The 23223-nt window shown below is 36.7% G+C and overlaps 1 protein-coding gene and 2 long non-coding RNA genes across 5 annotated transcripts; 2 read left to right on the top strand and 1 right to left on the bottom strand.

Moving 5' to 3' along the window:
- Positions 1-2672: 2672 nt before the first annotated feature.
- On the bottom strand, positions 2673-3697 carry LOC306987460. 3 transcript variants are annotated; one of them, XR_013795162.1, is made up of 3 exons: positions 3672-3697; positions 3259-3332; positions 2673-3131 (listed from the first exon to the last, which is right to left on the bottom strand). It is a non-coding gene; the product is annotated as an uncharacterized lncRNA (long non-coding RNA). The 3 variants fall into 3 exon arrangements; XR_013795163.1 differs by having other exon boundaries at positions 2673-2984; positions 3672-3696; XR_013795164.1 differs by lacking the exon at positions 3672-3697 and having other exon boundaries at positions 2673-2984; positions 3259-3437.
- Positions 3698-3853: 156 nt separating this feature from the next.
- Positions 3854-22632, top strand: LOC306986527 (uncharacterized protein; the record flags this gene model as incomplete). The annotated part of the gene is given in 14 exon segments (XM_079589838.1): positions 3854-4561; positions 7388-7959; positions 8071-8166; positions 8472-8705; positions 8797-8935; positions 9652-9687; positions 9834-10373; positions 19813-20366; positions 20478-20573; positions 20826-20993; positions 21085-21223; positions 21948-21974; positions 22121-22473; positions 22477-22632. Coding segments are annotated over 13 exon segments (3108 nt in total). The 5' UTR covers positions 3854-4561; positions 7388-7389.
- On the top strand, positions 15724-17922 carry LOC306987459. The gene is made up of 3 exons (XR_013795161.1): positions 15724-15930; positions 17214-17247; positions 17517-17922. It is a non-coding gene; the product is annotated as an uncharacterized lncRNA (long non-coding RNA).
- Positions 22633-23223: the final 591 nt, after the last annotated feature.

Genomic DNA, 23223 nt, shown 5'->3' with positions numbered 1-23223 from the left:
GAAGAGCATTTTTGAAGCCTAAAGTGGGCGGAGCCGGCCGTCGCCATCTTGGCCTCGCGTCACCGCTCGTCACTCCCGGATAACAGAATATGGGCAAAGAGGCGGAGCTGAGGAGCCTGGCTATCTGAAACCACGCCCACCTAGCGCGACGTTATGGAGTTAGCAGGCTTGGGAGCTAATGCTATATGCTACTCACAGTACCAAGTCTGTGACTGCACACGGGCTCGCGCTAAAGTGACACTGACAGTTGATGATTAAAATCTGAATGGCAATTAAAAGGTCCTGTTTTTGCCCTTCGAAATATTGTAATAGTTAAAAGACATAGCTACAAGTGAGACTGTGTATCGCGATTCTGTGCAGCTAAGTTATTCTGCTTGTTGAAAATGTATTATGCAGTAACTTTACAATATTAGGCTACTCTGAGAGTGTGTGTGACCGTGATTATGTGCATACATGTCAGTCACTCTTTATTACAGTCTATGGTCCGTCAGCGCGGCATCGCTCGTCAAGTTCGTAGAGCTTTATTATTCAGTCCATTTTAAATTCTGATTTTGGCCGCATCTCAATTCTCAAATGGGTCAAAACATAGATATATATTACCTATGAAGTTCAAGTAAATGCGCTAGAAATACGCGCTCATTCAAGGATGTGCATTTATTGCATGAACGGAGAAACACAGAAATAAGATTCCATTTCATCTGACGGTACATACGCATGTTATAATCTGTTCCAGAGCAACGGCACCGCAGAACGAGTGTAGCCTTTATATCTATAGACGTTTTTAAATCTGAAAACTCCAAAAAGCAACGAAATTGTCAGACATCATCCATTAGTGCATGTTCACAGAGGAGAACGACTGGAATACAGCGCTGGTTGTTCTCTCGAACGATACTCGACGAAAAACGGCGGAATCTAAAGCCGTGGGCGAAGTAATGTGTGTATTAAATTATATGAAATAATCCCGAATAAAAGCACAAACACGGCAGAGATGGCAAATTCAGCAGCTGGAATTTGCTGAAGTGAAGTGACTGCTAACCGGCTAGCATTTACATCAGCGGGAATCCACCTGTCACTCAAAAGTGGACACACCCTTAATTTTGCAGAACTTTAAATATTAATCAACTACACGGGCGAGTTATAAAAAAATGCACCCCCCTCACAGTTGTTATGAAGGGCAAAGTTAGCTTTATAGACCAAAGCCACAGAGAGAACCAGGCTGTAAACATGTTTTGTTCTGCTGTAAAGTTGGGCATTTTAACATGGGGGAGATACAGATTTGACTCCCTTCTGCAGCCAGCCTCAAGCGGCCAGTCGATGAATTGCCGTTTAATTCACTTCCGTGTTGGTTTCAAGAGAGAGACAGGGAGGTTGCCGCTTGGTTCCGCCTGGCTCTGATGTCATGCTGACGTATGTCAAAAATCTCTCGCGAGCGCAAGGCGCACCTGTCGGATTCTGCAGTCGAGCGCAGTTGCTCTCCACCGACTGCGCGGATCAAAAGGATCATGGGAAACGACTTGCTGACGACACAGCTTAATGCTCATTGGTTTAAACAACCGTGATGTATTGTTCTCTTTTAAAATGTTTGAATTTAAAACTCTGATTTCGTGTTTTTATGTATAAATTATGTGTGAGTATTCCCAAACTCTCTGACCAGATAGTGATCTCTATATGAGTGTTGTCATATTTATTAAAATTTTTTTATAAAACATAGGCCTATGTAGCTAATTAAAGTAAAAATTATTGATAAACACGTCTTTGGTATGTAATTAAATAACAATAACGTTGAGTGTCTTGTTCATTATATTTTTTTTATATAAAAGCAACAGAACTTAAATTACATCCAGTTTATTAGCAACACTTGTGCACAAGCGTGAATCCCGCGATATCCATCTTTGATCTCACAGGTGTCAGATCCACTGCGAGAAGAGTAATAACTGTCTGGCTGCGTTCCAAACCGCATACTCAATGAGTAGGTACTTAATTTCAATAAGTACTTACTTAACGAGCGCTAAAAGAGTAGGTACTTTATAGCCAAATCTCGTTAAGTATGAATGCGAACCGGACATCTGCCATGTTGACGTTATCATGTGACCTACGACGCGTTATCACAAGTGCAACAACTTAAAAGATTTGAACGACACGTTTAATTCATCTATCTGTAAATATCTTGATATTGATTAAACTTGCTCATTTTATGGTCTTTTTGAAGAAACTGCTGCCCATTTATTTTGAGAATACATTTAGGGTTGATTTAAGTTCTTATATTTAACCCTACTCATGTGACCCACCGTTTTATCCTTAACGATATTATTTATTTTTATTACGAAATCCCAAAATTGTCATCTCTTGAATATGTTGTTAATTTCTTTAGCCTATTTTATATCCAAACATTTTCATCCACAAGCAAAAGTGGCTTACCGTGACAAATACTGACCGATACTTAATTATATTACTTTTTACTGAAAAAAATCAATAAAACAAACAAAATGTAATGTATGTCATATGACATAGCTATGCATGAATACACTATAGATGTGTATATTGTGAACATATCTACATTTTCATTCAAACAATTAATTAAATAATGATATTTGATTTACTGACAACAATGATAAATATTAATAAAGGAGTAAATTAATGAATGAAAGTCACCATCACATAATAAACAAATGCAAGTCAACACATGAAACAAAGCTTTATTCAAACTACAATCATGTATATAGGCTACAGGCACTGAACCACATCTACTGCCATCTCAACACAGCGGTTCCCATTCTGCGGCTTTATTCTGATGAACCAGCGGACCGCCAGAGGTGAGCCGTGCCGGAGTGCCGGAGTTTGTTGCGTGATGTGTTGTGCTTCACAATCTGAGGCAATAAGGGCCGGTGGAGTGATGGAGGGTCTCGTCCATGGCACGATCTCCAGGATTCAGCTCTGTGCTCCTCATCCTCAGTGCTCACACCAGTCTGCTGACATTTCAGATCCTACAAAAATGCACAAACATAACACAAAAGCAGTAGTTTTAACAGCACAATGTCATTTGATTTCAGTATTATTTAGCAGACAAGAACACTTTTTTTCCACAAATGCCACCATCATCTTTCCTTGCAGGTCCTGCTCCACCACAACAGCTGAGCAGCAAATGCACAGAAATCAAGAATCAGAAAGGTGCTGTAATAACTCTGTTTGAAATTACAATAAGTAAAATAAACTACAACTTAATATTTAAATTATTATTAATTTCTGTAGTATACTCACTCAAAGCCTTTGATGACAGCATCAGCTTCATGAGCCTCTCTCCACCGGATAAACCCACATCTGTTCATCTGTCCCTGTAACATCCAGACAAGACTCCCATAACCTCTGTGATTTATGAGCTCAACACTACATTTACATGTTGAGGTTGTTTTAACTTTTTATCCAACATACATGTTCCTCAATTTATCAACAGTAATGGACAAATAAAATAGATAACTTATGTTTAGTTACTTTATAGATATGTTCTAGGCTACATAATAGCACACATATCACTCAGATGGATATTTCATGTTGTGATGTGCTCTTCTGCAATACTTATAAAAGATGTTCCTGTCAGATGTAAATAGACGTTTAAAATAAGCGTCTTTAAGATGTTTATGGTTATGTAAATCCACGTTAGAGACGTAACTTACGTGTCCTTACTGCAGCTCCCGTCAGCTAGAGCTAAAGTTATACATAATAAAACGTGTTTTTACAGCCAAATCACAATCATACTATACTGTCTAACTCCTTTACACCGTCAACAGTTAAAACGTTTACTCTATAGTAGTTTAACACATGCAATTTTAACACAAGGAACCGTGTTTACTCACATTTGAAACCCCGCGCGTCGCTGATCTCCGTGATGTTTGATAATGACGTATCCCCTCGCGTGGCCTCCTGGGATAGAAGAGTATCCACCGGTTGAGCACTCAAAAATCTGTCTGGAAGCAGTAAGCCATCCGGGAACTTCTCGCCTACTCTTTTATGAATACTGATGTTTCGAACGTACTGCTTCCTTCACGTACTGTTTTCGCCTACTATATAGTAGGAAAGTAGGCATATTGGAACGCACTTAAGTCCGAATCTCGCGATAATTAGTACGTCACCCAGGTAATTCTCGCCTACTCTTTTGGATTCATACATACTTTTTCGCTCGCCTACTCTTTTTCCCATACTAAATAGTAGGGAAGTATGCGGTTTGGAATGCAGTCTGGCTTGCCTGCGCTTTTTTCACTCCTCCCCTCACTGCAGCCGCCTACTCTCGCATACATTTCAGGCGAGGCAAGGCGCATCTCAAACGAGCCTAGTGTCTGATGATATTGTGAGAGAATGACGGCATCTACTGGAGACTTCAGAAAAATACTGCTTCTTAAATGTGTGAATACAGGAGGAGCTCTGACATCACTGTAGTTCAGAGAGATTCAGAGAAAGGGAAACTTACTTGATCAACAACAATATGGACGCCTGAACGATCAACCTCTTTAAACAACAGAATATTGATCCGTTCAAAGAGTCTTGTGGACACATCTGATCCTCACAGGTAAGAGAGAGCAATATAAGAGAGATTGTGCTGAACAGGTTTATAATGGAAGTGATCTGGTTTAGTAGGTTTATGTCGAACTGGAATAAGTTGAACAGAACCAGGTTTAAGCATGTCAAATACTCAACTACTTTAGTTGTTTAATGCACTGAAATGGTATCAGAATTGTATTTAAATATGTCTGATTGGTACATGTGATGCAAAGTTTGGCGTTTCTGTCATTTTGTCACAAAACATAAAGACTAAAGTAACAAAGTAAAGGAGCTGCAGACCGACTGAACATAAACCTGCTAAACTGCAGATGAAAATCACGTTTACATTAAACATTGAGATGAAAATTACTCTTGGCCATATGAGAGCTTTATATATTTACTTTTAAATTGAATTTTCATCTTGATTTGTGTGTGTAAAATATATATATAATTAAATAATTTGAATTAAAGTCATGTGGAGAAGGACCAGAGGAAATTTGCCTCCATGTAAGTCAATAAGAAAAAAAACTTGTTATTATAAAATTAAGAAAATTATTACATGAATGAATTTCATTATTATGTTGTAATGTTTAATATACAGTTCATGAATGTACAGTATTATAGTAAAATGTTTAACACTCCACCTCATTCCTATTGGTACATTTTAGCTAAATGTGTTTGCTAATTAAGTCTATAAACTTAAAAAAGGAACTAGTCCATATTAAGGAAATAATGTATGAATTAAAATGGTAATAATGTTGTTGTGATGTAATTAACTATTCTTAAGATAATAAAGTTATAAGAAGATTAGTCAAGTGATGCAAATTCTTAAATTTTCTTATTGGAGAAAAAAAAAAAGACAATGTTAAAAAACATGCTTATTAAAGTTCATTACTAGCTCTCACTCCTTCTCTAAGTCATCTTTGGGTTTAATGAAAAGTCATTACAATGTATTTATTTATCAGGTAAGTGTTTGTGTAATGAGCTTCACATTAGCCTACTGATCACTTTCTCTCTGGGTTTGCAGTAATGACCAGCTGACTGTACATGATCTCTCATATATTTGAGTTTCTTCAAAGTCGTCACTCTTTGTCTCTAGATCATTGGTTCTCAAAAGTGCGGCCCGCGGGCCCCCAAACATTTCTGGCGGCCCGCGATAACATCTGATAACATTTGTAAAACTGTTAAAACTGTACATTGCTTTGAAAAAATATTTTTTCGTTTAGTGGTGTTTAGCGGCATCTATAGGCATAAGCGGTAATTACGACCGATCGCACCTCACTCCCAGAAGGCATCAACGGAACGGTTGTCTACGTTCGATGGAGATGATGGAGCGAGAGCCAGGGCGGGAGCCTGGCCCTTCGAGAAAAAAAACGTCATGTTAGCGAGGAGAAAAGGCAGTTTCAAGATAAATGGACAAACGATTACTTTGTCGAACCCATAGACTGTAAAAAAATAGGTCGAACCTCACGGGTCGGATAAAGTCGTTTGCCTGATCTGCAAGAAGGTAATTGCAACAGAGGAACATCAGAGGAATCGTGGCCAACCGAAAACAGCACCACAAATCCCATTGCAATTCAAATCCCATTGCAATTTAAAAGGGAATGTTGACCAAGTAATCAATATTCAGTGTGATTTAATGACAAGCTTATTAATAGCCTCGTTTCCATTACCTTAAATTTTTTATCTAATTTCTGGTCATACAGAAAATAATAATACATTATTTGCAACTACTTTTATTTATGTGAACTCATAATAACAATAAAACGTTGTGCTTTTGTCAAATAAAATACAACAATGTTTAAAAAAGTGTCAAAAAGTCATAAACAAAAATCTGAAAATTCGTCGATATTTACTTTTTTTGCGCAGCAGTTGGTGTTTCAAATTAAAATTTTGGTGTTCAAAAAGACGTTTTGAGAAGTGTTTCGTTTCAAAAAGACAACAACCGTTCATTTTTCAATTACGGATTAAAATAGATAGATAGGCTAATAATAGGGCAAAACATTTGCGCAAATCTGTAATAATGGAAACGCGACTGACAGGCAATGATATGATGATATGCATGATGATGATGACTTGTTTGGTAAGCTTCTATTTTAAAAGTTTATCTCTCTCCCTCTCTCTCTCTCTCTCTCTCTCTGTTCTCTCTCTCTCTCTCTCTCTCTCTCTCTCTCTCTGTCTCTCTCTCTCTCTCTGTCTGTCTCTCTGTTCTCTCTCTGCGCTCTCTCTCTCTCTCTCTCTCTCTCTCTCTCTCTCTCTCTCTCTCTCTCTCTCTCTCTCTCTCTCTCTCTCTCTCTCTCTCTCTCTCTCTCTCTCTCTCTCTCTCTCTCTCTCTCGTACTTGAATGGACTGCACACAGGACTGTTAAATCCAAAATTTGTCTGTTGAGGGTAGAGAACCCTAGGGATTTTGTTTCAATTGCAATTTTTCTTAAGATTTTCACAAGTTTTGCCAGGTTTAGCCTCAGTTATAAATTAAAATGTGTTTATTGCAGTAAATTTAAACTGTAGAGATGCAACCTGGTCATTAAAATTATTTCAAATGGGATTTTCTCTTCAGTTTTTTTTTTCTTTTTCTCCCCCGCCCCTTTGGCGGCCCTCAGTTCAATGTTGGGTTCCTAAATTGGCCCTCACCTATCAAAACTTTGAGAACCCCTGCTCTAGATATTCTTTACATTCAATCATGGGCTTCTTTATAAACAGACTTCACATGCACACTAATCCTAAATAATCTTAATCATATAGGCAGAAGCCATTAGATTCAAATATATTTTAAGATTGTAAGAAACTTAAATTGAGTGTGTGTCCAAACTTTAGACTAGTAGGTGATTTATCTTCATCATTTCTCTCTCCAGTGATGTCTTCCTCCAGCGGTCCACTGACTGAGGAGCTTCAGTGCTCTATATGTCTGGACGTGTTCACTGATCCAGTCAGCACTCCATGTGGACACAACTTCTGCAAGACCTGTCTGAATAAGTGCTGGGACAACAGCCAGACCTGCAACTGTCCATATTGTAAAGAAACATTCAAGCACAGACCTGATCTCAAGATTAACACCACACTCCGAGAGCTCGTAGATCACTATAAAAAGAAAAGTCCTGAGAAAAAACATGAAGTTCTGAAAAAAGCTGCAGTTCTGTGTGACGTCTGTGAGGAAAGAAAGCTGAACGCCCTGAAGTCGTGTCTGGTGTGTCAGAGCTCTTACTGTGAAACTCACCTGGAGCCTCATCTGAGAGTGGCAGGTTTAAAGAAACACAAACTGATCAATCCTGTGAGTAATCTGGAGGACTATATATGTCAGAAACATGAGAGACCTCTGGAGCTGTTCTGTAGAGATGATCAGATATGTGTGTGTCTGATGTGTGCTTTGAAAGACCACCAGAACCACAACACTGTTTCTTTAGAAGAGGAGAGTGAAGAGAAGAAGGTAAAAGTTACTGACAAACTGACTTTAAATGGCTCTTATTATGAGGAATCACATGTTCTTTGATATAAATGAATCAATTATGAAAACATATTGTGTGTTCTCTGTCTATAGACTCAACTGATGAAGACACAGAAAGACACACAGCAGAAGATCCAGGACAGAATCAAGAAGATTCAAGACGTCAAACACTCAGCAGAAGTCAGAAAAGTGAGTTTAAAATAATTACATTTATTGAAATATCTATTATAGTTTATTGAATTGTTAAAAGCAATTTCACACTCACGGTCGCTCTGCTGGTCTGAATATCGACACGTCTGTGATTCGCTGATCACTTAGTAAAGTAATAACACATCTCTCCTCAACAAGACACATGATTTGAGGAATCATTCAGTGCAAACGGTGCAGAATGAGGGATTTTGAAAACCGTCTAAAAACACTGAAGTATGATAAATAATAACACTGATTCTTCTCTTAGTAAACTCCACTAATAATGTGTTGATCTGGTTGTTCAGAGAAACACAGAGAAGGAGAAAGCGGCCCGTGTGGAGCTCTTCACTGATCTCATCCGCTGCATTGAGAGATGTCAGACTGAACTGCTGGAGATGATGGAGGAGCAGCAGAAAGCAGCAGAGGAACAGGAGGAAGAGCTCATTGAAGAGCTGGAGCAGGAGATCACTGAGCTAAAGATGAGAAACACTGAGCTGGAGCAGCTCTCACACACTGAAGATCACCTCCAGCTCCTACAGGTCAGTCAACATCTCTCTGATCAATGATAATGCAGTATATGACACCAGAACACTCCCCATGCTGAAGCATTTCTCCTCTCTCCTGCTGTAGATTTACTCATCCCTGTGCAGCTCTAGAGACACCAGGAACTGGTCTGAGATCAGTGTGAAGACTGAGGAGAGTCTGGAGACTCTGAGGAGAGCTCTGACTAAACTGCAGGACTCTCTACAGGAGAAACTCACGCAAACTGGTACAACAATATCAAACACACCGTACATATACATATATATCATCATCTTTTAATATCAGTAATGAAGGATGAGTCTGTTAACGCTGAAGTAAGAGAAGTGTGTGATCATGTGTTTGTCTCATTATCATCAGTTCTTCTTGAAGAGAGCAGGTCATATTCATCTCTAATCTCAGAAAACATGCAGTAAATTCATCTTGTACTAGAAGCTTCATCATTGTAACCAGAACCTTGAGGCTTTAGTGGATCTGTGAACACTTTTAGATGAGAAACTACAGAAAGAAACATTCATTATTTATGTGTCTGCTACATTTTGTGAATTTCTGACCTGTAGTTCAAACAGCTTTGCAGTGCTTTAATTTAAAAAACAATTAAGATTATATAGCTCAAACACAATAGGAGTTCAGGGATTCTCTAAATATAATTTATTTATATCATTATATATATCATATTATTTATTCATACATATTATTCTTTTTTATAAAATATCTCACATAAAAGTTTCATAAAATGTTTCTGATCTTCTAAAAGATCTTCTAAAAAGGAGGAATATTTAGAGCTCAAACACAATATGAGTTTATGATTGTCTAAATATCAGCAGAGAAACATTGATCAGATAAAACATGATGTTGTTCACAATACTTTAAATATAACCGTAAATCTTGTCTATAATCACACATAAACATGTCAAAGATCTGCTGATGTTTTATTGTCATTAGTCTCTACAGATGTGAAGAGGATACAGCAGTATGCAGGTACAGTTGCTGTCGGCACTACACTACATTACACTCAGACACTCACAGCTTCATCACTGACCTACAGTATGATCAACAACTGATTAAATATTACAAACATCATCACTAAATATCTGTGTTGTGATTCATATTCTCTGTTTTCTCAGTGGATGTGACTCTGGATCCTGATACAGCTCATCCTAATCTCATCCTGTCTGATGATGGAAAACAAGTGAGATGTGGAGACATTAGACAGACACTCCCAGACAAACCAGAGAGATTTGATACATGTCCAGATGTCCTGGGAAAGGAGGGATTCTCCTCAGGGAGATTTTATTTTGAGGTGCAGGTGAAGGGAAAGACTGAATGGGATTTAGGAGTGGCCAGAGAATCCATTAACAGGAAGGGAGAGATCACACTGAGTCCCAGTGATGGATACTGGACTGTGTGGCTGAGGAATGGGAATGAATATGAAGCCCTTGCTGGTCCCTCTGTCTCTCTGTGTGTGAGAGTGAAGCCGCAGCGGGTCGGTGTGTTTGTGGATTATGACGAGGGTCTGGTCTCCTTTTATGATGTGGAGTCCAGCTCTCATATTTACTCTTTCACTGGTCAGTCTTTCACTGGGAAACTCTATCCATTGTTTGGCCCATCCTTAAACTATGGAGGTAAAAACTCAACTCCACTGATCATCACACCTGTCAAACACAATCAATGAATTTACAGCCTTGATATGAAATACACAATGAAAATTATTGATATAATTAAAAACATTCATATTCATCTTTTTTTTTTGTTAAAATCTATCATTTCAAATTATAATTAAAATGTTTCAAATATAATGTTTAACTATTTTTTTTCAACTTTTCTTAATTATTCATGCCATTGTTTTCTCACATCTTCTCAACCTGACAAAGTGAAAGTGCCTGTAATTTGTTTTGTTTTTTTACATCAAAATAAACCAAAATATGACATGATGCATGATATCAAAGCTGTTTATTTCAATTACAAAATTATCTGTAATATTACTGGTAAATCAGATGGTAATACCTCAATATATCATAGAACTGTATTATTACCATATTAACAACACCATGGATCTTCAAAGTATACTAAAAAAACACCACTGTATTATGATCAAAAATAAATAAAGCAGAAGAAAGCATTGTAGGTACCAAGTCAAATGTTTACCCCATAGTAAAATTATGTTTAACCATAAGAATAGAATAATAGACAAATTTCAGCACACATCAGATTCATTTCAATTAAATTTGTATTGATGCAGTTGAATACATCTTTAAATAAAATATAGGACTGTTAAATATCTGATGGTGCTGATATGAACTAGAGATACAAACCTTATAAAAGAGTACCGTATACAATTAAACCATATAAAAATATATTTGCAGGATAAAGTAGAGATTTATTTATGATATTGCTGTTTAATGTATTTTGATATGAAAATTGAGGACAGCTGCTTTTTACAGTAGATAGTGATAAAATATAAGGTCATCATGAAAAATAAATAATAATTATAGAAAGCTAGTCACATATTCTGTTCTTTTCACATTGTTCTTTGTCCTAAGAGAAAGAGGAAAGGTGGCGCTATATAGTTTCAAATCAGAAAATACAGACACTATAATTGTAACGGTCACCAGCTGGAGTGCCCTTGAGAGCCACCAGAGGGCACTCCACACCAGACTTTCATGTTCACTCACAGACTACATCTCCCATCATTCTCTGCCTGGACTCATCAGCACTCATTATCACATTCACCTGTATCTCATCTTCTTGTTTAGTTCACACCATATAAGCCTGGTTCACCCCATCACTCACTGCGAAGTTTTGTATGTTGTCACACTGCATTTCCGAGCGTTTCTCCTGGTTTTCATGTCTCTTGGTTTTTTGGATTTCTTGCCTGTTCCGTGGATTACTCTATTGCCTCTGACCCCTGCCTGTTTTGTTTGTTTGTTTGTTTCTTTCTTTGTTTGGACTGCCTACCTGTGTTTGACCTCTTGCCTGTTATTTGGATTACCCCTTAAATAAACTGCATTTGGATTCTCCACCTTCCTGTCTTGGAGCAGTTCATGACAATAATGAGGTTCATACAGTCATGGAAAACCTGGAAAAATAGTTATTTAAATTATTTAATTTAATCTGTTTAGTGATTTGTTTTTAGTTTACTTGGTTAAAAATTATTATTTTTGAGTGCTATGTCTGGTAAATCATTTTTGATTGTGCATCTTTAGTCCTGATTATGATTAATAATGATGCCTGAACAACTCAATAATGGATGAATGTATTGGGTCCACATTTGAATGCACTGTTTGTGTTTTGAGTGTGTGTTGCAGTATTTAACACATGATGGATTGAGTGATTATTTAGTTCTGATGGTTTTAACAGAGACGGCAGGACAAATGTTTCGTCCACTGAGGTTTAGGACACAAGATGAAACCAAAGACCCCAGAGGACGGCTTTAATGGGACCCGGAGTCTCTCCTGGGACAAAGACACAATTTTTATATTTCCATAAACAGAGTCAACTTCATCTAACGGAAGAGTCATGAGAATTTCTTAAACCAATGTACAGATTATGTTTATGAAGGGGTTTGGAAAGATTATTTCTGCTTTGTTTTTATTTGATTATATTTGTATTATATTTTTGTTTCTATACCTTTTTAAGTGGGTCAATTTTTACTTAATATTTATATAATTGTCATTAACAAAATGTCTAACAAGCTGCATTATCAGCATTAAACCTCAATATCACAGATCTTTGTGTCTCCATCAGTCCATCTTTTCCTCTGGATGTGTGTGTAAAGTCTGATCAGTGATTGTGTCGTTCTTCAAGTATTGTCGTGTTGGATTCAGCAAATCCACATAAAGTGCCTGAACTTCCTGATCTCTGTTCTTCATCATCCTGCAGTGAGAAACCTGTAATTCTGCCATCAGTCATTTCCCCAAATTACATAATCATCTTTTACTTCTACACTGCAAAAAAAAGCTTTTCTTACTTAGTATTTGTGTCTTGTTTCCAGTCCAAATATCTAAAAATTCTTAAATCAAGAAAATGTACCAGTAAAATGCCATAAGATATTATGTCTTGTTTTATGGGGATATATATCAAAGTGAAGTGAGTTTTTGCTTAAAACATTAGTAGATAATGTTGCCTTTTTTTAAGCAACAAAACACTTAATTTTTTAACTTAAACTTCACATAAAGGGTTTATTCATGCTTAGAGATGTTAGGATGGAGTTATTTCCATAACCTTTACATATTTTATCAGACATTTTGTCTCAGAAATATATAGGTACATTGTTCTTGTTTTGTTTTTTAAAGTGAAAACATAATTTTACTGAACCTCAAATGATATTTGAAAGTTGTTGTTTTATATGTAACAAACATTTTATGAAAGGAAACACAACAGCAGTTTTACAGAAGACATTCATATGTAAAAATACATTGTTTGTTTGTTTGTTTTATTGTGTTTTACAGGGGCAATGCACATTAATAAACATAAATGTAAATGTGCCAGAATTAGCCTAAAAGGCTATTTTACATCTGTAGACCCTTGACAGAATGTTAAGAAAAAGTCACCCTAAAAACAGAGACAAAACATCACACATATACACATCATATGACCATATATACATATAAATACACACACATATACATATATCCGCATAGACACATATATACATATATATATATATATATATATATACATACACATACATAAATACACAAAACGCATAGAATTTAAAAAATAGTAATAAAAATAAAGAGAAAGATAAAAGCAGAAAAAACAACACAACAAAGTCCATTGTCAAAGATACAATACTAATGTTGACAGTGTTGAGTAGTCAGTAACCATTTTTTAAGCTGAAACTGGAACGAACCAAACGCATCTAATCGTCTAATGTTTAGTGGGACGCAGTTCCATTCCATTGCAGCTTTTACCGAGAATACAGCCTGGCTAAATTTACATTTTTTGAAAGGGATAATACAATCCTCTCTTTCCCCACCCCTTGTAAATCGTTGAGTAGTTGTTCTAACATTCACAAACTGTTTTAGTGGTGAAGACAGGCTATGTATAGTCTTAAACATCAAACAAATATGTACATATTTGATCAAGTTATCCCAGTTTAGTAAGTTGTATTTTTTAAATATGGAACAATGATGAAACCTAACTGATTTCTTATCAAGAGTTTTTAGTGATTGTTTATACAAAGACTCTAGTGGTTTCAGAGTAGTGATATTAGCGTGTGACCAAGTAGTTAAACAGTAGGTAATATTAGAAACAACCATTGAGTGCATTTACATTAAAGCGGCGTTAGACGACATGAAATCACGAATAAATCTAAAATTTGATAAACTAAATCTGACCCGGTTACAGACCTTTTTAACCTGCGCCTTAAATGACAATTTAGAATCAATCAGAATACCAAGATATTCAGATACAATTTGCAATTTTTCACCTGATACAGATACATCTGGCACGATACTTAAATTCTTAGTTTTGGTGAAAAACATGCACACTGTTTTAGAGATGTTTAACTGTAAGCAGCAATGTTCTAGCCAAGCTGCAACATGAACTTGTGACACACTACGTCTGTGTATATAAATAACAGTGTCATCTGCATACATTTGAATATTAGTATTAAGACAGACTGAAGGAAGATCGTTGATGTATAAAGTAAAAAGTAAAGGGCCCAGAATAGATCCTTGTGGAACACCAGTAGAAATACTTAGAGGAGCTAATTTATAATTCTGTATACTTACATACTGTGTGCGACCTGACAAGTATGATTCAATCAATTTCAACGTATGTGGCGAGAAATTAAAACGTAATAATTTTGACAGCAGAATTCTGTGATTTACGGTGTCAAAGGCCTTCCTGAGATCAAGAAACACAGCCCCGACAACCCCTCCTTTATCTAACAGGGACTTAACTTTTTCAGTGAAATAGCAGTTTGCCATCTCTGTTGAATAATTTGCTCTGAAGCCAAATTGCATTGGATGTAAAGCAACGGAATTATTATTCAAATAATTAGTAATTTGTGCAGCCATTAATTTTTCTGCAATTTTTGAGACTATAGGCAAAATACCAATAGGTCTGTAATTACTAGCTGAATGAGGATCACCGCTTTTGAATATAGGCACAATAACAGATGACTTCCAAACACTTAGAAACATCCCCTGAGAAATTGATAGATTAATAATTTTAGTGATCGGACTAACTAGCGACTCACTAAGCTCTTTAAGCATTACCACATCCATGCCAAATGTGTCCTTAGCTCTGGATGATTTAAGAGATGTAATTGTTCTCATGACGATGTCTACTTCAGAAACTGCCCTTAAGATAAGGGCTTGTTCATCTGTATTTACTGTTAAAGTGTCTATATACTTAGGTGAAATACATTGCGCAATTGTGACTACCGAGTCAACAAAATAATGATTTAGTTCTTCGGCTACATCAGCTGGATTGTTAGTCAGCTTCCCGTTATCCATCAATTCTCAGAACACTTAAAACACGACTGATGCCACTGCCGATCCTCAAACGACACGTACTTCCCTTCTCCAAAACCTGACAGAAACATTGAGAGGACTTTCAGTTTGAGAAGCTGTTTCTAAAATCTCTAAAACAACATTATCATCATTTCAAACGAACATCATTTAAATTGTTTATAAACATTGATAAGGACACACTCTAAGAAAAGTCTGTAAAAATATGGAACAATGTGTTAATAAAGGAATTTTCCATATTGATGTTTCACAAGTGTTTTTACCCGTATTTTGAATTATGCATTGCATTGTGTTGTGATTTATGGTTAATAGAAAAGTCTGTAAACTTAACAGATAATGTCCTAAGATTACCAGTCTTTTAAGACAAAAACACTTTTTGGAAGATGGATTGATGATGAAGAAAGAAAGAAGTTACATAGTGTGTCTTTAAGAGAAACAGCCAATTTGATGATTGTTTTGCAAGATTTGTAAGTAACTTTGATTCAGTGTATTTAGTGGCCGGATATGTTAATCACTTCGTCTGTAAACTTTGCTTGTCCTCTGCTCCTCTAGGCGAGCCAGGCAGCGGAACAGAGAGCGACACGTCCCCGGACCTCCAGAACCAGGAAAACGAACCCAGCCAGGAAGACACGGAGGAGGCAGACGGAGCCCTACAGGACCTGAAACCCCAGAAAGCCGCTTCGTCTTCGTCTGGAAGCCACCACAACAGCCACAAGAAACGCAAGAACAAGAACAGACACAGGTACCTGATCTCCAGCATGCCCTTGGGGTCCAGGATATAAGATGGTTGTTTATTTACGACCTCAATCTGGTTGATCCAGTGCTAATTCAGATCAGACTGTGAAATAGTTGTTGTAATGTCCTGTGGGCTTCTCTGATTTGTGGTGGGAGCAGTTTAAATTTACATATTTATAGTTGATTATGATAGCCACGCATATTTTCCCAAACTGGCGGGGTTACTTTAGTTTCATTTTTGTTCTTTCCTTTGTTCTTTTCTTTTTGTCCTTTCATCTCTCATGGATTTGGCCTAAAGTCTCTTACTCGGTCCTAATGTTTATCTAATGCTGTTTTGGTCCAGTTCAGAGTGACCTATAAGAGGCCGCTGTGATTAGAGAATAATACACTCAAATTAAATAGTTGTAAGTTTATGTTGTATTAGATGGACAGAAGGAAGATTTTGAGAAGCTAGTTTTCAACGTCTCACTGAGTGCAGAGGATATGCAACCCATTTCCATACTGTATTTATAGATGATTTATGGAAAATTTATTGGAAGGTATGATATTAAAATGAACCTCAAATGTGATTTTTCATGAGTAAATCTTATTTGACCTGTAGATTTTTTTTTTTTTTATTCTTTTTTTTTTTTAGGAAATGCACAATACGAGATAAACTATTTTCAGACACTTTCAAGTTTTTCTTCATTTTTGTACAAAATAATCTCCATTTGCTGAAATAATCCTGTCATTAAGCCACTAAAATGATGGCGAATCTTGATTTTGTCATGTGTGGTTTGCTCCGGAGCAGATGCAGTTTGTTCCCATTAAATAAGATGAGCACTAGTTTGGGTCTGATATTCACTGATGCCCTATAGAGGATACTTTAGTGTCTACATATAAGTGTTGACACCCTATCTAGTCCACTGTGGGATTGATGTGCTGGTCGGTGTAGTGCACTAACCTCTGATGCTCTCTTCCTTCCTAACGCTGCCCCCTTCAGCCCCTCTGGCATGTTTGATTATGACTTTGAGTAAGTCTGAATTCTACTTCCTGTTTCTCAGTCCCGTGTCTTCTGTCCGTTAGCTGCGTAGGGCCGTCCACGTCACGTGGATGAATGCTGTGCTGCTTGCTTCTGCCTCATCATTCGCAGATGTTGCTTCATTATTGTTTTGGTTTTGCATTTATTTTTCAGCTGCATGCTTGTGGAGTTCATAGACACGTTGGGTTTTTTAGTTAGTTGCATGCAGGGTTTTAAACGTTCATTAGTTTATCTGACCATGATGGAGTTCATTTGTTTTCTCCTCACAGATTTGACATGAAGATGAACAAGAAACCCAGAGCGGTGAGTTCAGATATACTCCTCTCGTACACGTAAACTTAAAATATTTGCTGTAAAATATGTTATATAAACTAAAGTTTGAATGTGCCAGATGATGTCACTTCAGACCAATCATCTTGTAATGACAGTATTTGCATATTCTGATGTTATCCTGTTGCTTAATATATTGAGAAATCTTTTGTTAATAAAATAATGTACATTTGAATTGTAGAAGCTTTCACTCATTTTCACTCTTTATCCAGTGTAATATTGTGATTTGTGTGATTCTGCAGGATTACTCGGCCTAACGGATCCCCTCAGTCTCTCTCTCAGACATTCACACAAACCAAACCTCTTCAGTCAATCCTGATTCTCTCCGGTCCAGAGCGTCTGGATCTTCTCCGGCATTTCTCCACTTGTTTTTGCTTTTTCCCTGACCGTAGTGAAGCTCTCATGTGATTTATAGTCTCTATTGGATTCAGATCCTGTTATTGCATGATATGTATTGCAAACATGAGGTTCCAGAACGGCTCATAATGCTGGAATCTTTTTATTTATGACGTTACATAGATGATGCATCAGTGGATCCAAACCGTTGCCTCCTGCTTTTGGAAATCCGTCACTTTTTTGTTATATTTGTGTAGCTAATGTAAAAAGTTGGTTATGCCATTATTTTTTGTTTTTTACCATCTTATTTTGAATAAAACTGAAATAAGACAAGGAGGTGTTTGGTGACCAATTCTTGAATTAAAAACTGGATAAGCATCTTGATGAATGTTATTAAAACCATTAATACTAGTTGTTCAAACTCTGAGATCAATCTTCATGTTGAGAAACTCGTTTTGCTGCTTTCTTTTGTTTGAGACATTATAAACCTTTTAATTTGGATTTTGTAAAATCATGGCAGTGTTTCTCAGTCTTGCCTCTACGAGAGTGACATACCGTCCCATAAAATATCAGATAGAGCAACAGATTGACTAACGATCCTTATGACTTTATGAAACATCTTTTAGTTGAGCAGCATCCTGGAAACTCTTCACAGATATCACCAAACAATCAAGCTTTTGTAAGTCTGCTATTTTTCTTCTTCAGGACCTGATAGAAACATCAGTCCCAATACAAATAAACACAGGAACCGAACACAGGGACAAATGTAAATGTGTGAATACAGGAGGAGCTTTGACATCACTGTAGTTCAGAGAGAGATTCAGAGAATGTGAAACTAACTTGATCAACAACAATATGGACGCTTGAACGATCAACCGATCTCTTTAAACAACAGAATATTTATTGATCCGTTCAAAGAGTGTTGTGGACACATCTGATCCTCACAGGTAAGAGAGAGAAATATGAGAGAGATTGTGCTGGACAGGTTTCTAATGGAAGTGCTCCAGTTTAGTAGGTTTATGTCAAACAAAAGTTGAACAGAACAAAGGTCTGTTTGCATAAACTGCTAGGACTAGTCTTACAAGTTAATAAAATGTTTTTCTTTAAGACTGGTCATAACTTTTTATGAACAGTCTTAAAAGTCAGCTACATGAAAACGTAGATTGGTCTAATTTGATACAGAAAAGTAAGTCCGATAACCCCTAACTAACTGCGATTTAGTTCTTGAGACAGTCTTGACATAATAGTTGTTTTTACAACTGGCCCGAGGGTTTAATCATGTCAAATACTCACTCAGCTACTTTAGTTGTTTACTGCACTGAAATGATAGCTATCAGAATTGTATTTAAATATGTAATTTGATTGGTTGTGAAGCAAAGTTTGGGCTTTCTTTAATTTTGTCACACGACATAAAGACTAAAGAAACAGGAAGCATATATGACCCTTACACAGACAGAAAAACCTGCTGAACCGGTTACAAAGTTTTGTTCACAAATGTGTCAAACACCTTATAAAGAGTGAAGAAAGTATGACTGAATGCAGACACACTTGACAAGATGAAATAATACTTACATCAGTTTATTTTGTGGGAAGACATTTTTTGTCAGAAAATATTTTTAAAAGATGTTTATGTTAATATTGTTTGCGTTTAATATAAACAGCAAATGTTTAGTTTTTTATGAATACACTCACTGTTTTTAAAGGAACCTTTCTCTTAGGCTACACATTTTTTTTTACTGCGCTTAAATGGTATCATAATTGTTAAAACAATTTGTTAATAGTTTTAATAAACTATTTAATTTGAAATACACTGCAGCTGAAAATCACATGTACTTAAATCAAAATTAAATGACTCTTGGTCATACAACATATATTTTAATTTTGGGGGAAAGGTTATACTGTCCTTTAATGTAAACATTTCCTATTTAAGATTATTCTGTTGTTGTTTTCTTTTGCCTTGAAAAGACATAAAGAGTTGAAGAATAATGGCAGAATCTTTCCCAACATCAACAAAAAAACGAGAAATGAGAGGGAGTATGAGTGATCATCCAAGTGAGTCAATAACCCACTCAAATCTATCTTAGATTTTATCTTGAAAATAGCCTCGCATTGGTTAAAATTAAACTGCACATTGTGGACATTCTCTCAACAAGATTTTAACTTTACACCAATACAGGTTATTATCTTAATTTCTCTCTCCAGATATGTCTTCCTCCAGCGGTCGACTGACTGAGGAGCTTCAGTGCTCTATATGTCTGGACGTGTTCACTGATCCAGTCAGCACTCCATGTGGACACAACTTCTGCAAGACCTGTCTGAATAAGTGCTGGGACAACAGCCAGACCTGCAACTGTCCATATTGTAAAGAAACATTCAAGCACAGACCTGATCTCAAGATTAACACCACACTCCGAGAGATTGTAGATCACTATAAAAAGAAAAGTCCTGAGAAAAAAGCTGCAGTTCTGTGTGACGTCTGTGAGGAAAGAAAGCTGGACGCCCTGAAGTCGTGTCTGGTGTGTCAGAGCTCTTACTGTGAAACTCACCTGGAGCCTCATCTGAGAGTGGCAGGTTTAAAGAAACACAAACTGATCAATCCTGTGAGTAATCTGGAGGACTATATATGTCAGAAACATGAGAGACCTCTGGAGCTGTTCTGTAGAGATGATCAGATATGTGTGTGTCCGATGTGTGACGTGACAGATCACAAGAACCACAACACTGTTTCATTAGAAGAGGAGAGTGAAGAGAAGAAGGTAAAAGATACTGACAAACTGACTTTAAATGGCTCTTATCATGAGGAATCACATGTTCTTTAATATAAATGAATCAATTATGAAAACATATTGTGTGTTCTCTGTCAATAGACTCAACTGATGAAGACACAGAAAGACACACAGCAGAAGATCCAGGACAGAATCAAGAAGATTCAAGATGTCAAACACTCGGCAGAAGTCAGAAAAGTTAGTTAATTAATTTAAATGCCTATTATTGTTTATTGAAATCTTGTTGGATTTCACACTCACGGTCGCTCTGCTGGTCTGAATATCGACACGTCTGTGATTCGCTGATCACTTAGTAAAGTAATAACACATCTCTCCTCAACAAGACACATGATTTGATGAATCATTCTGTCCAAACAGTGCAGATAAAACTGGAAAAAACTCCCTAAAACACTGAAATATTATCAATAGTAATACTGACTCTTGCTTTAGATAGTTTATACTGAACTGCTGGAGATGATGGAGGAGCAGCAGAAAGCAGCAGAGGAACAGGAGGAAGAGCTCATTGAAGAGCTGGAGCAGGAGATCACTGAGCTAAAGATGAGAAACACTGAGCTGGAGCGGCTCTCACACACTGAAGATCACCTCCAGCTCCTACAGGTCAGTCAACATCTCTCTGATCAATGATAATGCCGTATATGACACCAGAACACTCCCCATGCTGAAGCATTTCTCCTCTCTCCTGCTGTAGATTTACTCATCCCTGTGCAGCTCTAGAGACACCAGGAACTGGTCTGAGATCAGTGTGAAGACTGATGAGAGTCTGGAGACTCTGAGGAGAGCTCTGACTAAACTGCAGGACTCTCTACAGGAGAAACTCACGCTAACTGGTACGACAATATCAAATACACCGTACAGATACATATATTTATCATCAATATCAGTAATGAAGAATGAGTCTGTTAAAGCTGAAGTAAGAGAAGTGTGTGATCATGTGTTTGTGTCTCATTATCATCAGTTCTTCTTGAAGAGAGCAGGTCATATTCATCTCTAATCTCAGAAAACATGCAGTAAATTCATCTTGTACTAGAAGCTTCATCACTGTAACCAGAACCTTGAGGCTTTAGTGGATCTGTGAACACTTTTAGATGAGAAACTACAGAAAGAAACATTCATTATTTATGTGTCTACTACATTTTGTGAATTTCTGACCTGTAGTTCAAACAGCTTTGCAGTGCTTTCATTTAAAAAACAATTAAGATTATATAGCTCAAACACAATAGGAGTTCAGGGATTCTCTAAATATAATTTATTTATATCATTATATATATCATTATATAATTTCTTCATACATATTATTCTTTTTTATAAAATATCTCACATAAAAGTTTCATAAAATGTTTCTGATCTTCTAAAAGATCTTCTAAAAAGGAGGAATATTTAGAGCTCAAACACAATATGAGTTTATGATTCTCTAAATATCAGCAGAGAAACATTGATCAGATAAAACATGTTGTTCACAATACTTTAAATATAACCGTAAATCTTGTCTATAACTCCACTCATAAACATGTCAAAGATCTGCTGATGTTTTATTGTCATGTGTCTCTACAGATGTGAAGAGGATACAGCAGTATGCAGGTACAGTTGCTGTCTGCACTACACTACATTACACTCAGACACTCACAGCTTCATCACTGACCTACAGTATGATCAACAACTGATTAAATATTACAAACATCATCACTAAATATCTGGATTGTGATTCATTTTCTCTGTTTTCTCAGTGGATGTGACTCTGGATCCTGATACAGCTCATCCTAATCTAATCCTGTCTGATGATGGAAAACAAGTGAGATGTGGAGACATTAGACAGAAACTCCCAGATAAACCAGAGAGATTTGATAGATGTGTATGTGTCCTGGGAAAGGAGGGATTCTCCTCAGGGAGATTTTATTTTGAGGTGCAGGTGGAGGGAAAGACTGACTGGGATTTAGGAGTGGCCAGAGAATCCATTAACAGGAAGGGATTGATCACACTGAGTCCCAGTAATGGATACTGGACTGTGCGGCTGAGGAATGGGAATGAATATAAAGCCTGTGCTGGTCCTCGTGTCTCTCTGTGTGTGAGAGTGAAGCCGTAGCGGGTCGGTGTGTTTGTGGAGTCCAGCTCTCATATTTACTCTTTCACTGGTCAGTCTATCACTGGGAAACTCTATCCGTTTTTTAGTCCGTGCAATAATGATGGAGGTAAAAACTCAACTCTACTGATCATCACACCTGTCAAATATAATAAATAAATGTACAGCCCTTATAAAATTATTTATAAAATTAAAAATCTAAACATGTTTTGCTACATTTCGGGGGTGCAATGTTCACCTCAGGGTTCGAAAAAGTTGCCAAAAAATGGGGGGGGGTCTCATTTTACTCAGACAACCAATCAGTCTCTCAGGATCATTGTGAAGCTATCAAGCCACACCCTTGTTAAAATCATGCATAAAAAACATGTTAGCATCATGTTAACATAATGCTAATCATGCTAATATCATTGTAGCAGCATGCTACAATGCTATTACTGTACTGTGCTAGCATAATGCTAACAACATGAAAATCATGTTATCATCTTGCTAAAATCATGCTAGCAACATGCTAATCATGTTAACATAATTCTATCAACATGCTAATCATAGTAAATCATTCTAGAATGTGGTAAATCTTGTTTAAAAAACATGATAAATCATGGGAAATCATACAAGAAGATGGTATATAATGGTATAGCAACATTGTTCATTGTGTTAGCATGCATCTGCCCAAGCACTACTCATATTTTCCTTAAGAAATGTACATTCTAGTTCTGGCTATAATTGCAAATTATATTGTGAAAATATAAT

The sequence above is a fragment of the Phoxinus phoxinus genome (genome assembly GCF_949152265.1).
Source record: "Phoxinus phoxinus genome assembly, chromosome: 19".
NCBI classification, from domain to species: domain Eukaryota; kingdom Metazoa; phylum Chordata; class Actinopteri; order Cypriniformes; family Leuciscidae; genus Phoxinus; species Phoxinus phoxinus.
Note: the sequence above shows the minus strand (reverse complement) of the source record. Positions and strands in the feature narration are given on the sequence as shown.